Genomic DNA, 16,056 nt, shown 5'->3' with positions numbered 1-16,056 from the left:
TTTTTATTTGATGATACTGCATATGGCACTAAGCATTATTATTTTTTGCAAATGTGCACGATCAAAAGATCAGCCGATTGATTGATTGATTCGTCCGGTGGCTGCAGGCTAACTATTAGCGGCTAAGCCGCTCATGTTTACAGGCAGGGTGTGCACACTGTGGACACACTTTCATCCTTTCCGTTTCATCACTTGCGGCAAGTGCCGCTTGTTCAAATCATTCAACGGGTTTGTTGTTTTGCCTTGTTTTTGACAACATGCCTTGCACAACGGCTTCCTCCTCATTGCTCTGGAAACACCCCCAATAGACGTCTCTTGTCAGCATAGCTTCATAATAGCTTGGACACCGCTACACTACAATAAACATTTTCAATTTCTCCAGCGGAGCCTGTCCCAGTTAATGTATCTGGAACCTAGGAAACTTTTAATGTTCTCACACCCACAAAACAATATGACCACATACAATTACAATGCTATATATGCTCGATTTTAAAGTTTCCCCCACCACAAATATCATAATAATATGACCTGGGATTGATGGAGTAGAGTCATCTTGTTTATTGGTTTTTGAGCACCTTCTTAAGCTTTGTAGAAAACTATTTAATCTCTTTGCAGGTGGTTGGGATCTTTGCTGGGTTTGGCTTACTCCTGCTGGTCGCCTCCCCCTTCCTCCTCCTGGCCACGCCCATCGTCCTGTGCTGCAAGTGCAAGTGCAGTAAAGGCGACGACGACCCTTTGCCCACCTAAACGCCACCACCAAGAGCCGATCATGTGGAAAGCCGCTCAAAGAATAGCCCGTGTTCATTTTGATCCCTCCCAGCCCCACCTGCCCTTCTTGTCACACTGTTCTTCTTCTCCTCATACCAGCTTTGAGTGCATCATTTTTTGGGGCTGAGCCTGCACGAAGCCCAGGCTGCTTTGCGATCCATCCCTCTGCATGGCAAATAAGCGAGTTGACAGTGTGGCCCTGAAGAGAGGAGTGCAAGGTCAAAGACCCCACACGGGTCAGACTCGTCATAAATTGGTGGTTTGGGGCAGCAAGTCTGCGCCGCTTTAAGTGCTTTTGTTGTCAGTGGAATATCACAAACATTATGAGAGTGTTTCTCTTGTATGGACATTGAACTGCTCTTGTCTTATTGTACTCAACCCCATCCCCCGCTCCTCCCACCACATCACCCGATGTAGCTCTACAGGTTCAGACCAGTAGCATTTGAGGCGCACCACGCATGTTCGGTGTTCACTCAATTTGCACACATCAACATGATTTGTTTGTCGTGTTGATGGTTGAGGTAGAGACTACTTCGCTCAGATCTGTACAGTGCGTCCCTTCAGATGATGTCATTGTTTTATAACCTTGCGCTTTTAATAGAACTGAGTCGTGTCTACTGTACGTACTGTCTTGTACTTTGAACAACCTTGAAAGGGGGTCGCCGCTCCTCTGTGCACACGCATCATGGTAGAGTGGCACTCCCCTTTTTTTTCAAATTCCGTGCTGACTCACTGAAAAGCCAATCGGCGGACTTTCTTTTTTAAAATCTGTGTTTCTCTCAAAGAGATGTCTCTCCTTTAAGACACCAACTCCCCAAGTGGTGGTCTAGCCAAAACCGAAACGGATAGCCTTAGGATTGACAATAGCCAAAAGCAGCCATTTCCCCCACGTGTGGTAAATCCAAATATATAATCCCAGGGAAAATGTGTACAAAGACCTTTCAGAGTGTCTGTCAAAAAAAAAAAAAAAGTGTTCTGATGATTCTATGATGTCATTCACGTCTCACTCTGTTAATAGCCATAATTGTTGCGGTTGGGGGTGGGGGGGAGCAAGAACTTTCTTCACATCCATTCAACCATCACAGCACCCAATCAGATCTCCCGCTCACGGACATTTAATATTCCAAATTGCAAACTTGCATATATGTTAGTGGTCCGAGTGTTAATGTTTTGTCTTGTTGGTAGTTTTGACCTCCAGCAACAAGCAGCTACTCCCCTAAGGGGAGCAACAGAACAGCCTGTACAGTTGATAGAAACGAATGTTCCATTTTAGGGCACCTTACTATAAAGCTGCTCTGCGATATCACTTTATCTATGCAAGTTTGTACATTCCTCCTCATTTTTAATCGTCATTGATTGACCACCAACAACAAGTACAGTACTCTTACACAAGAACGCTGCAGAATGTCACCATACGTTTTGAACATCATTCATTCATTTACTTGGAATAAATTTGAAATACCGTATTTCCTCCTCTTTTCCCCTTCAGGAGAAAAAAAAGAAAAATTAAAAAGCTGTGCGGCTAGTTAGTAACGTGGCAGGCAGCACACCACAAACTGCCTCCAGAGCAGAAATGCGATATGTAATGGTGGAGTGTAATAGTTTAACCTTTCACCCTTGACCGAAAGCAAATTTTCATGGGTGGGGAAATACGGTATGGATGTTTTGTATCAGCTTTTCTATGCTGTAGTTGAATTTATCATACATCAGTTTCGATGAGTTTAGTTTGCCACATTATTGTAATCCCAGCAAAGTGACCTGGCCCATTGGTACGTTGTTGATTTTAAAGTTTGGTTGATTGAACATCCTTTTCACAACGTAGTATCTTGTGAGCCAACTCTCAAATGATCATCTACAAACTTTCAGGAATCTGTGCATGCAAACTTGAGAACCCAGAACTTTGGATAACGCCCTATCCATTTTTTCAAAGGTAATGCAGATCATGTCAAAATAGCGAAAGTCAAAGGTGAGATCACCCACCCCGGACCCAAAAAAGGTTATATGTACTTCATATTTTTGTGTAGTATGGTTGATATTGAAAATATTGAGGACCGTATTTTCCGCACTGCAAGGCACTTCGGAGTATAAGGCGCACCCTTCAATGAATGGCCTATTTTAAAACAGTTTTCAAATATAGGGCCAACCGCATTTTCTGGCGCATAGAATAGAAACTACAATCGTGGCTGCGGTTGTGATATGCATCCACTAGATGAGCCATGCTAAAGGCAATGCAATACAATACTGCTTTATTTATATAGAGCTCTCGCCGCTGTAGCTGTCACAATGCGTTTTACAGAACATTTAAAACACTACGTCCAAGAAATCAGAATATTGATCCATATATAAGGCACATCGGATAATAAGGCGAACTGTCGGCTTTTGAGAAAATGGAATGCTTTTAGGTGCGCCTTATTGTGTGGAAAATACGGCAAATGCTAAAATATTTTGGGTGTTCGAACTACACCCTAAAAATAAATATTCAGAATGATTTAATATAAAACATTGACGTCACCTGAGTAAATAGCATTTATTTAGCAAAAAAAATATATCTCCATAATAATGGAAAAGAGAAACATTGAAGTGCAGCAAGTTGTCAAGGAGTTGAGTGAGTTAAGCGATGCTGCTCAGGGCAAAACCCTACTGCTCTACTGATTTGGAATTATGCAAGATACAGTAATTGTGATCACTTTGCTGGGATGGCATGCACACACACTATTGTCCCGCCTAAATGTCATCTCTGGTATTACAATTTTTGCTAACATACTCCGAGATTCCCACTGTTGCATTACAATAATGCACTAGTATTAACCATCATTCTGGTGGAGTTCATGTAGCATCGAGTTCAAAATGTGTCTACGGTTACATTAACAAGCAAAAAAACAAAACAATGGTCACATGTTCTATAACGGTAGCTATTTTAAGCTCAAAAGTAGCTCAAACATCTGCAGCTCCCTTTCGTCCTCACAGATGGATCGTTTTCGTCGCCTTAAGTTCGTGCAGCACTTTTTACTACCGTGTATGTAACATAATTGGTAAAGCATTTTTCAGCCGTCAAGTTGTGGTTCCTCCCCCTGAAAGAGATTTGATTCTGGAACTTTTTTTTTGTTTTATTATTTTCATGACAATCGTGCCAAGCAGATTTGCTATAAAGAAGGGCGAAGTTGTCTACTGTATGTGCGTTTTGACTCTGCATTTGTAAAGTAATACCAATTTTTACAGGGTGGAAATATTCTCATGCTTCTTTAATGTGAGCGCTGCACTGTATTGGGGTTTAGTTGTTCATATGGATGTGTCATTTGTGTTCTTCTGGTGCCTGGTGTGTTTATTGGCGATAGCTTTCTAAAAGATAATTTGCTTGTAGGTTGGGTTTTTTTCTCTTTTTTTGTACGTATCAGGGTTGGTGAAAATTTAAAAATACATTTTGGATTATTTCAATACAAGAAATACGTGTCACATTTCCAAGTTGAGCAGGCATCAGTGGCGTCAAATAAAATCCTGGCCATTTCCAGAGACATTGTTTATTGTTCATTGCTAAATTTTTATACTTTTCTTGCACAATTACCCAATTGAATATGCAACAAAAACTAAAAAGGGCCAAACTCCCCAGTAACATTGCATTTTGCCAATCAGGAATTCTATCACGCATACTACTGCTTAGACATCAGCACAGATATTAAGGGCTTGCTTCTTAAATGTTTGAATGGAGAGCAAATGTAATGAGCGTTTTAGGCCCTCACAATTTATATTTGAATGTCGTGTCAAAGGATAAAGCTGCATGATTTTTTTTCTCGAACTTTTAATTAATAAAGCAATGTTTTCGTGTCTAGCGATCATGTTTTTCAAGAAGAAAAAAACTGCCATATTGTGTGCATTTTGGGGGTGGCCTACATCCCTCCCCTAGTTCGGCTCGGCCTGTCTTACAGTTTTTGGTTTTTTTTTTTTTTTTTTTTTAAATACGCAAGTGACTCACATCATAGTTGCATTCTGTGTTTGCATAGTTTGGTTTAGAAAATGACAGCTGATCTGGTTGCTAGCAAAAATTACATTTGTATCAGTTCTGTAAGACATAGGTTCAGTATATCTACAGTTCCACTAACACTGTGATACCAGATATTAAATGTTGTTTTTTGTGATTCTCTTCTCTTGAATGTTTTGATTGTAATACTGTCATATTACGGACGTCTTGATACTCTGATTTAGTTTCCTCTTGTAAAAATCGTTCAACACACACCGAGGCTTGAGCATTGGTGCATGAACGTAACGCCTGCTCATAATAATGATAACAGTTCCAAGTTTGAGGGGAGAAAAAAAAATTCAGGCTTTGGTATATTTTTGCACACTGTCAGGCCCAATCAAAAGATCACAGCTCAGACCGGTGACCAGTTTACTGTAATCTATTTAGTTAATCATCTTCCTGTCAATTAAATCCGTAGTGTAAAGAGTAATATTGTATAGAACACCTGGATAACAATAGCAATGTACAGTATGTTTAAAAAGCCGTCCACTGTCTATATTGCCGAAGCAATTATGACATTTTTTTTAAAAAAAAAAAAACAGCTGAAATGGGGTACGGGTAAATGCATTGTGCATACTGTACACTGGGGGAGAAAAAGATGTGTGAACTCAAAAACAAACTGATCACATTTAAAGTTGGGCAGTTCAATATAATCGTTCAAGATTTGCTGTTGTGAAAATTGGCTTTACTGTATTTCACAAAAAAGAAATAAGAGTTTACAGAACTTTGGTCCCTTTTATTGTGCCCCTCCCCAACTTAAAGTCATGAGGAAAAACAACTCCGCATATGACTTTGCATGCTTTACTGTACTAATCAAAAAGTTGATGTGACCATAAAAATAATTTACATTTTAAAGATATTTCAACTTAAATTACTGGTTCAGCGACTGTCCCCCCCCCCCCCTGCTAATCACCACTAGAGGGCATATTTGTCTGGTGTTTTGCAATACAGTAGTGTCTTGACAGTTTTATAGGTTGAAATCTGTAAACCGGCCCATTTAATAACAGCAGCACACGTCAAACTTTTCTTGTTCCAAGATATGTTTTAATCCTTCATCTTTTCAACATGAATTAAGTGAGCATGAGAATCTTAAAATGTTTTTTTTTTTTTATCCTGAGACATATTGGTCCCTTCCCAGTCAGCAAAATTGGTCTGGCCCAGCTCTGGGGCAGACACGGCACACGTACACTCGGCCCACATACCTCAATGAATGACGGTCCTGCAGTGGCCCACGTCTGGCATCCATGATGTGGGCCGCATTCGGCTCAGATCTGAGCCGCATTGTAAAACCATATCTGGCCCTACTCCGGCCCGACGCTGGGCCAGAACAGGTTCCTGATATCAGCCTGAATTCAACCTCAACTAAGCCACATCTTTCATGAGCCATATTTGACCCACATTAAAAAAAAAGTCTCAAAAACGACTGTTATAAAAATATGTTTATTGTCATAATTTGCGAACCTCACATATAACTCCACGTAATAATAATAATAAATGCTCTTGCGACGCGGAGGCCCAGTCTCATTCGGCTGGGTCGTCGCAGGCCAGGACCCACAAGGAGGATAAGTCCACATACACTGGAAAAATGCACTTTTCTTTATTTAACAGTGAACAAAAAGTCCAAATTGGGATGCAGCTTACTCTTGAACGGTATTTTTCTGTCCATCAAATTGTTGCGCTCTCCATGTCCTCTTTTCTTCTCATGCTCTCCTTCCTGTCACCAGCCCGATCAGGAGCCAGATGTAGCCTTTTTTTGATTGTGACATCAATTTCCTAGTCTGAGGCCCAAGATGTTAGGCTGTTAGGTCTCACAGCGGCTGTAAGAACTGTAAGAAAACAAGAATGGACAGTGTGTTAGGAAAACAAACATTTGTACATGTCATGAACAATGAATAGTCAGTAAAAAAAACCCCTGAAATTTCTTATAATAATAATAATAATAATACATTTCATTTATAAGCGTCTTTCAAGACACTCGAGGACACTTTACAACCAAAACTAAACTAGGTGTGACGCTGTGGGGTGGAATATTTGCCACCAAAAACTAAACGTGAATAACTTTTAAATAGTTTATACGGAATTTGAATTACGTGAATTGAAGGTCAGTGGCTCGGATAATGGATGGATTTGTATATTTTACTCTGAATCATATTGAATAACTGAATCTGAATTGTACAATCTGAATTTGAAACGATAGACTTTTTTTTCTTTGAAACTGTATTTGATCCTCACTGAAAATTAAATTCTGTTTATTTTCATATTCAGTCTTACAAATACAAAACGACGTTTTTTTCAACGTCAGATTTTGTTTTTGAATTGAGGTACTAAGTTTTAAATTAACTTTATGGTCAAGTATGAAGTATCCGGTTTGTATTGCAGCAAACGGAATCAAAATTAATATCATTGTATTTTAGTGCAGAAAGGGTTCTTTTTGGCAGCACCTCTGACTGTTCAATCACCGACATTTTCAGTAGTGATGTGTCGGTCGCGAACATGCCGGTACAAAGAGCCCTTTGAAGTAAACGATGAGCCGTTTTTAGACGAAAAAAACGACCATGTAGAGTAAGGTGTTTTTAGCCAAAAAACCCGACCATGAATAGTAAGGCGTTTTAACAACAACAACAAAAAAAACGACCATGTATAGTAAGGCGTTTTTAGACGAAAAAACCGACCATGTGTAGTAAGGCATTTTGAGCTGAAAAAAAAAGGACCACGTATAGTAAGGCACTTTTAGCTGAAAAAAAATACCATGTATAGTAAGCCGTTTTTAGCCGAAAAAAACGACCATGGATAGTAAGGCGTTTTAACCCCAAAAAACGACCATGTATAGTCAGGTGTTTTTAGCCGAAAAAAACAACCATGTAAAGTAAGGCGTTTTTAGCCGAAAAAAACCCGACCATGGATAGTAAGGCGTTTTAACAACAACAACAAAAAAAACGACCATGTATAGTAAGGCATTTTTAGACGAAAAAAACGACCATGTGTAGTAAGGCATTTTGAGCTGAAAAAAAAGGACCACTTATAGTAAGGCACTTTTAGCTGAAAAAAAAAGACCATGTATAGTAAGCCGTTTTTAGCCGAAAAAACGACCATGCATAGTAAGGCCTTTTTCAACGAAAAAAAACAAACATGTATAGTAAGGCGTTTTAACCCGAAAAAAACGACCATGTATAGTAAGCCGTTTTTAGCCGAAAAAAAACGACCATGGATAGTAAGGCGTTTTAACCCCAAAAAACGACCATGTATAGTCAGGTGTTTTTAGCCGAAAAAAACAACCATGTAAAGTAAGGCGTTTTTAGCCGAAAAAAACCCGACCATGGATAGTAAGGCGTTTTAACCCCAAAAACGACCATGTATAGTAAGGCATTTTTCAACGAAAAAAAACAACCATGTATAGTCAGGTGTTTTTAGCCGAAAAAAACAACCATGTAAAGTAAGGCGTTTTTAGCCGAAAAAGATGACCATGTAAAGTATATATTAAGGCGTTTTTAGCCGAAAAAAACTACCATGTAAAAAGTCAGCCGTTTTTAGCCAAAAATCATGACCATGTGTAGTAAGGCGTTTTCAGCCGAAAAAAAAAAAAACGATCATGTATGTATAGTAAGGCGTTTTTAGACTAAAAAAACCACCATGTGTAGTAAGGTGTATTGAGACGAAAAAAACGACCATGAATAGTAAGGCGTTTTTAGCTGAAAAAAAAACTGACCATGTAGAGTAAGGCGTTTTTAGCCGAAAAAAACAACCATGTATAGTAAGGCGTTTTTAGCCTAAAAAAAAGGACCGAAAAAAACGACCATTATAGTAAGCCGTTTTTAGCTGACAAAAACGACCATGTATAGTAAGGCCTTTTTAGCCGAAAAAAACGACCATGTATAGTAAGGCGTTTTTAGCTGAAAAAAACGACCATGTATAAAAGTAAGGCGTTTTTAGCCGAAAAAAACGACCATGTATAGTAAGGCGTTTTTAGCTGAAAAAAACGACCATGTATAGTAAGGCGTTTTTAGCTGAAGAAAAACTGACCATGTATAGTAAGGCGTTTTTAACCGGGAAAAAACGACCACGTATAGTAAGGCGTTTTTAGCCTAAAAAAAAGGACCGAAAAAAACAACCATTATAGTAAGCCGTTTTTAGCCGAAAAAAACGACCATGTATATAGGAAGGCGTTTTTAGCTGAAAAAAAAGGCCGAAAAAAAACGACCATGTATAGTAAGGCGTTTTTAGCCGAAAAAAAAGACCATGTATAGTAAGGCGTTTTTAGCCCGAAAAAAACGACATAGTATAGTAAGGCGTTTTTAGCCGAAAAAAACGACATAGTATAGTAAGGCCTTTTTCAACGAAAAAAAACAAACATGTATAGTAAGCCGTTTTTAGCCGAAAAAACGACCATGCATAGTAAGGCCTTTTTCAACGAAAAAAAACAAACATGTATAGTAAGGCGTTTTAACCCGAAAAAAACGACCATGTATAGTAAGCCGTTTTTAGCCGAAAAAAAACCGACCATGGATAGTAAGGCGTTTTAACCCCAAAAAACGACCATGTATAGTCAGGTGTTTTTAGCCGAAAAAAACAACCATGTAAAGTAAGGCGTTTTTAGCCGAAAAAAACCCGACCATGGATAGTAAGGCGTTTTAACCCCAAAAACGACCATGTATAGTAAGGCATTTTTCAACGAAAAAAAACAACCATGTATAGTCAGGTGTTTTTAGCTGAAAAAAACAACCATGTAAAGTAAGGCGTTTTTAGCCGAAAAAGATGACCATGTAAAGTATATATTAAGGCGTTTTTAGCCGAAAAAAACTACCATGTAAAAAGTCAGCCGTTTTTAGCCAAAAATCATGACCATGTGTAGTAAGGCGTTTTCAGCCGAAAAAAAAAAAAACGATCATGTATGTATAGTAAGGCGTTTTTAGACTAAAAAAACCACCATGTGTAGTAAGGTGTATTGAGACGAAAAAAACGACCATGAATAGTAAGGCGTTTTAACAAAACAAAAAAACAACCATGTATAATAAGGAGTTTTTAGATGAAAAAAATGACCATGTGTAGTAAGGCATTTTTCGACGAAAAAAAACGAACATGAATAGTAAGGTGTTTTGAGCCGAAAAAAACGACCATGAATAGTAAGGCATTTTTAGCCGAAAAAAAACGACCATGTATAGTAAGGCGTTTTAACCCCAAAAACGACCAGGTATAGTAAGGCGTTTTTAGCCGAAAAAAACTACAGTATAGTTAGGCGTTTTTAGCCCGAAAAAAAAAGACAAAGTATAGTAAGGTGTTTTTAGCCGAAAAAAACGACATAGTATATATAGTAAGGCGTTTTGTAACCGAAAAAAACGACATAGTATAGTAAGGCGTTTTTAGCCCGAAAAAAACGACAGTATAGTAAGGCGTTTTTCAACGAAAAAAAAACAACCATGTATAGTCAGGCGTTTTTAGCCGAAAAAAACAACCATGTAAAGTAAGGCGTTTTTAGCCGAAAAAGATGACCATGTAAAGTATATATTAAGGCGTTTTTAGCTGAAAAAAACTACCATGTATATTAAGGCATTTTTAGCCGAAAAAAAGACCATGTAGAGTAAGGCGTTTTTAGCCCAAAAAAAACAACCATGTATAGTAAGGCGTTTTTTTAGCCCCAAAAAAACGACCAGGTATAGTAAGGCGTTTTTAGCCGAAAAAAACGACAGTATAGTTAGGCGTTTTTAGCCCGAAAAAAACGACAGTATAGTAAGGCGTTTTTAGCCTAAAAAATGACATAGTATAGTAAGGCGTTTTTAGCCGGAAAAAAACGACATAGTATAGTAAGGCGTTTTTAGCCCAAAAAAAACAACATAGTATAGTAAGGCGTTTTTAGCCCAAAAAAGAACGACATAGTATAGTAAGGCGTTTTTAGCCCGAAAAAAACGACATAGTATAGTAAGGCGTTTTTAGCCGAAAAAAACGACATAGTATAGTAAGGCCTTTTTCAACGAAAAAAAACAAACATGTATAGTAAGGCGTTTTAACCCGAAAAAAACGACCATGTATAGTAAGCCGTTTTTAGCCGAAAAAAAACGACCATGGATAGTAAGGCGTTTTAACCCCAAAAAACGACCATGTATAGTCAGGTGTTTTTAGCCGAAAAAAATAACCACGTAAAGTAAGGCGTTTTTAGCCGAAAAAAACCCGACCATGGATAGTAAGGCGTTTTAACCCCAAAAACGACCATGTATAGTAAGGCATTTTTCAACGAAAAAAAACAACCATGTATAGTCAGGTGTTTTTAGCCGAAAAAAACACCATAGTATAGTAAGGCGTTTATAGCCGAAAAAAACTACCATGTAAAAAGTCTGCCGTTTTTAGCCAAAAATCATGACCATGTGTATGTAGTAAGGCGTTTTCAGCCGAAAAAAAAAAAACGATCATGTATGTATAGTAAGGCGTTTTTAGACTAAAAAAACGACCATGTGTAGTAAGGTGTATTGAGACGAAAAAAACAACCATGAATAGTAAGGCGTTTTAACAAAACAAAAAAACAACCATGTATAATAAGGAGTTTTTAGATGAAAAAAATGACCATGTGTAGTAAGGCATTTTTCGACGAAAAAAAACGAACATGAATAGTAAGGTGTTTTGAGCCGAAAAAAACGACCATGAATAGTAAGGCATTTTTAGCCGAAAAAAAACGACCATGTATAGTAAGGCGTTTTAACCCCAAAAACGACCAGGTATAGTAAGGCGTTTTTAGCCCGAAAAAAACGACATAGTATAGTAAGGCGTTTTTAGCCGAAAAAAACACCATAGTATAGTAAGGCGTTTATAGCCGAAAAAAACGACGTAGTATAGAAAAGCGTTTTTAGCCGAAGAAAACGACATAGTGTAGTAAGGCGTTTTTAGCCGAAAAAAACGACATAGTATAGTAAGGCGACATAGTATAGTAAGGTGTTTTTAGCCCGCAAAAAACGACATAGTATAGTAAGGTGTTTTTAGCCGAAAAAAATGACATAGTATAGTAAGGCGTTTTTAGCCCGAAAAAAACGACATCGTATAGTAAGGCGTTTTTATTCCAAGAAAAACGACATAGTATAGTAAGGCGTTTTTAGCCCGAAAAAAAGACATAGTATAGTAAGGCGTTTTTAGCCGAAAAAAACGACATAGTATAGTAAGGCGTTTTTAGCCGAAAAAAAACGACATCGTATATATAGTAAGGCGTTTTGTAACCGAAAAAAACGACATAGTATAGTAAGGCGTTTTTAGCCGAAAAAAACGACATAGTATAGTAAGGCGTTTTTAGCCCGAAAAAAACGACATAGTATAGTAAGGCGTTTTTAGCCCGACCAAAACGACATAGTATAGTAAGGCGTTTTTAGCCCGAAAAAAACGACAGTATGGTAAGGCGTTTTTAGCCGAAAAAAACTACATAGTATAGTAAGGCATTTTTAGCTGAAAAAAACGACAATATATATAGTAAGGCGTTTTTAAGCCGAAAAAAACGACATCGTATAGTAAGGCGTTTTTAGACGAAAAAAACGACATCGTATAGTAAGGCGTTTTTAGGACGAAAAAAACGACATAGTATATATAGTAAGGCGTTTTTAGCCCGAAAAAAACGACATAGTATAGTAAGGCGTTTTTAGACGAAAAAAGCGACATAGTATAGTAAGGCGTTTTTAGCCCGAAAAAAAACGACATAGTATAGTAAGGCGTTTTTATCCCGAAAAAAACACATAGTGTAGTAAGGCGTTTTTAGCCGAAAAAAACGATATCGTATAGTAAGGCGTTTTTAGACGAAAAAAACGACATAGTATAGTAAGGCGTTTTTAGCCCGAAAAAAACGACATAGTATAGTAAGGCGTTTTTAGCCCAACAAAAACGACATAGTATAGTAAGGCGTTTTAGCCCGAAGAAAACGACATAGTATAGTAAGGCGTTTTTAGCCCGAAGAAAACGACATAGTATAGTAAGACGTTTTTAGCCCGAAAAAAACGACATAGTATAGTAAGGCGTTTTTAGCCGAAAAAAACGACATAGTATAGTAAGGCGTTTTTAGGCCGAAAAAAAACGACATAGTATGGTAAGGCGTTTTTAGCCGAAAAAAACGACATAGTATAGTAAGGCATTTTTAGCTGAAAAAAACGACATAATATATATAGTAAGGCGTTTTTAGCCGAAAAAAAAACAGTATAGTAAGGCGTTTTTAGCCCGAAAAAAACGACATAATGTAGTAAGGCGTTTTTAGCCCGAAAAAAAAAACGAAAAAAATGACAAAGTATAGTAAGGTGTTTTCAGCCGAAAAAAACCACATAGTATAGTAAGGCGTTTTTAGCCCGAAAAAAAAAACATAGTATAGTAAGGCGTTTTTAGCCCGAAAACCCCCCCCGAAAAAAACGACAAAGTATAGTAAGGTGTTTTTAGCCGAAAAAAAACGACATAGTATAGTAAGGCGTTTTTAGCCCGAAAAAAAACGACATAGTATAGTAAGGCGTTTTTAGCCGAAAAAAACGATAGTATAGTAAGGCGTTTTTAGCCCGAAAAAAACGACATAGTATAGTAAGGCGTTTTTAGCCGAAAAAGACGACATAGTATAGTAAGGCGTTTTTATCCTGAAAAAGACGACATAGTATAGTAAGGCGTTTTTATCCTGAAAAAAACGACATAGTATGGTAAGGCGTTTTTAGCCGAAAAAGACGACATAGTATAGTAAGGCGTTTTTAGCCTGAAAAAAACGACATAGTATAGTAAGGCGTTTTTAGCCGAAAAAAACGACATAGTATAGTAAGGCGTTTTTAGCCGAAAAAAACGACATAGTATAGTAAGGCGTTTTTAGCCCGAAAAAACGACATAGTATAGTAAGCGTTTTTAGCCGAAAAAAACGACATAGTATAGTAAGGCGTTTTTAGCCCGAAGAAAACGACATAGTATAGTAAGGCGTTTTAAGCCGAAAAAAACGACATAGTATAGTAAGGCGTTTATAGCCGAAAAAAACGACGTAGTATTGAAAAGCGTTTTTAGCCGAAGAAAACGACATTTATAGTAAGGCGTGCGTTTTTAGCCGAAAAAAACGACATAGTATAAGTAAGGCGTTTTTAGCCCGAAAAAAATGACATAGTATAGTAAGGCGTTTTTAGCCCGTAAAAAACGACATAGTATAGTAAGGCGTTTTGGCCGAAAAAAACGACATAGTATAGTAAGGCGTTTTTAGCCGAAAAAAACGACGTAGTATAGAAAAGCGTTTTTAGCCGAAAAAAACGACATTGTATAGTAAGGCGTGCGTTTTTAGCCGAAAAAAACGACATAGTATAGTAAGAAGTTTTTAGCCCGAAAAAAACGACAGTATAGTAAGTCGTTTTTAGCCCGAAAAAAACGACATAGTATAGTAAGGCGTTTTTAGTCGAAAAAAATGACATAGTATAGTAAGGCTTTTTTAGGCCGAAAAAAACGACATAGTATAGTAAGGCGTTTTTAGGCCGAAAAAAACGACATAGTATAGTAAGGCGTTTTTAGGCCGAAAAAAACGACGTACTATAGTAAAGCGTTTTTAGCCGAAAAAAACGACATAGTATAAGTAAGGCGTTTTTAGCCCCAAAAAAATGACATAGTATAGTAAGGCGTTTTTAGCCGGAAAAAAACGACATAGTATAGTAAAAACGACCAGGTATATCGTTTTTTTTTGGGCTAAAAATGCCTTACTTTACATGGTCATTTTTTTTCGGCTAAAAACGCCTTACTATACATGGTCGTTTTTGACGCTAAAAATTCCTTAATATACATGGTAGTTTTTTTCGGCTAAAAACGCCTTACTATAGATACATGGTGTTTTTTTCGGCTAAAAACGCCTTACTATATACATGGTCAATTTTTTTTTCGTCTAAAAACGCCTTACTATACATGGTCGTTTTTTTCGGCTAAAGACGCCTTACTATATACATGGTCGTTTTTTTTTGGCTAAAAACACCTGACTATACATGGTCGTTTCTTTTTTTTTTTGGCTATAAACGCCTGACTATGCGTGGTCGTTTTTCTCCGGCCAAAAACGTCTTACTATACATGGTCGGGTTTTTTTTTTGGCTATGAACGCCTGACTATGCGTGGTCGTTTCTTTTCAGCTAAAAACACCTTACTATACATGGTCGTTTTTTTTTTTTGGGCTATAAACGCCTGACTATGCGTGGTCGTTTTTTTCCGGCCAAAAACGTCTTACTATACATGGTCGTTTTTTTCGGCTAAAGACGCCTTACTATACATGGTCGGTTTATTATTTTTTGGCTATAAACGCCTGACTATGCGTGATCGTTTTTTTTCGGCTAAAAACACCTGACTATACATGGTCATTTTTTTCGGCTAAAGACGCCTGACTATACATGGTCGTTTTTTTTCGGCTAAAAACGTCTTACTATACATGGTCGGGGTTTTTTTTGGGCTATAAACGCCTGACTATGCGTGGTCGTTTTTTTCCGGCCAAAAACGTCTTACTATACATGGTCGTTTTTTTCGGCTAAAGACGCCTTACTATACATGGTCGTTTTTTTTTTTGGGCTATAAACGCCTGACCATGCGTGGTCGTTTTTTTTTCGGCTAAAAACACCTTACTATACATGGTCAGTTTTTTTTTTTTTTTTGGCTATAAACGCCTGACTGTGCGTGGTCATTTTTTTCCGGCTAAAAACGCCTTACTATACATGGTCGTTTTTTTCGGCTAAAGACGCCTTACTATACATGGTCGTTTTGTTCCCGGCCAAAAACGCCTTACTATACATGGTCGTTTTTTTCGGCTAAAAACACCTTTACCTACTTTACCTACTTATACATGGTCGGGGGGGTTTTCGGCTAAAAACACCTTACTATATATATGGTCGTTTTTTTCGGCTAAAAACGCCTTACTCTTCATGGTAGTTTTTTTCGGCTCAAAACAACCTACTATTATACATGGCCGTTTTTTTCGTCGAAAAACGCCTTACTATACATGGTCGGGTTTTTCGGCTAAAAACACCTTACTCTTCATGGTCGTTTTTTTCGGCTCAAAACACCTTACGATACATGGTCGTTGTTTTCGGCTAAAAACGCCTTACTATACATGGCCTTTTTTTCGCCTAAAAACACCTTACTTATACATGGTCGGGTTTTTTCGGCTAAAAACGCCTTGCTATACATCACTGGTGTCAAACTCATTTCACATGGGGGCCACATACGGCCTCGGTAGATGTCAAGTGGGCCGGACCATTAAAATGATACCATACTTTGCTATAAACAACCAAAACAAAATGTCTTTCCTTTGTTTTTGTATAAAGAAGCAGAAG

General features: G+C 37.7%; 1 protein-coding gene across 4 annotated transcripts in view; it reads left to right on the top strand.

The window, feature by feature from the left end:
• Positions 1–4,901, top strand: part of rnf144aa (ring finger protein 144aa) — a 29,040-nt gene extending 24,139 nt beyond the window's left edge. For all 4 annotated transcript variants that reach the window (XM_086127647.1, XM_086127645.1, XM_086127648.1 and 1 more), the window contains one exon: positions 616–4,901. In XM_086127647.1, the coding sequence (XP_085983773.1) occupies positions 616–747 (132 nt within the window). In that variant the 3' untranslated portion in view covers positions 748–4,901. The remainder of the gene's footprint in view (positions 1–615) is intronic.
• Positions 4,902–16,056: the final 11,155 nt, after the last annotated feature.

This window comes from Hippocampus guttulatus, chromosome 13 (assembly GCF_054856545.1).
Source record: "Hippocampus guttulatus isolate MCC_2025c chromosome 13, RoL_Hgut_1.0, whole genome shotgun sequence".
Classification (NCBI taxonomy): Eukaryota; Metazoa; Chordata; class Actinopteri; order Syngnathiformes; family Syngnathidae; genus Hippocampus; species Hippocampus guttulatus.
The sequence above is the reverse complement of the archived record's forward strand: the minus strand, read 5'-3'. Positions and strand labels throughout refer to the sequence as shown.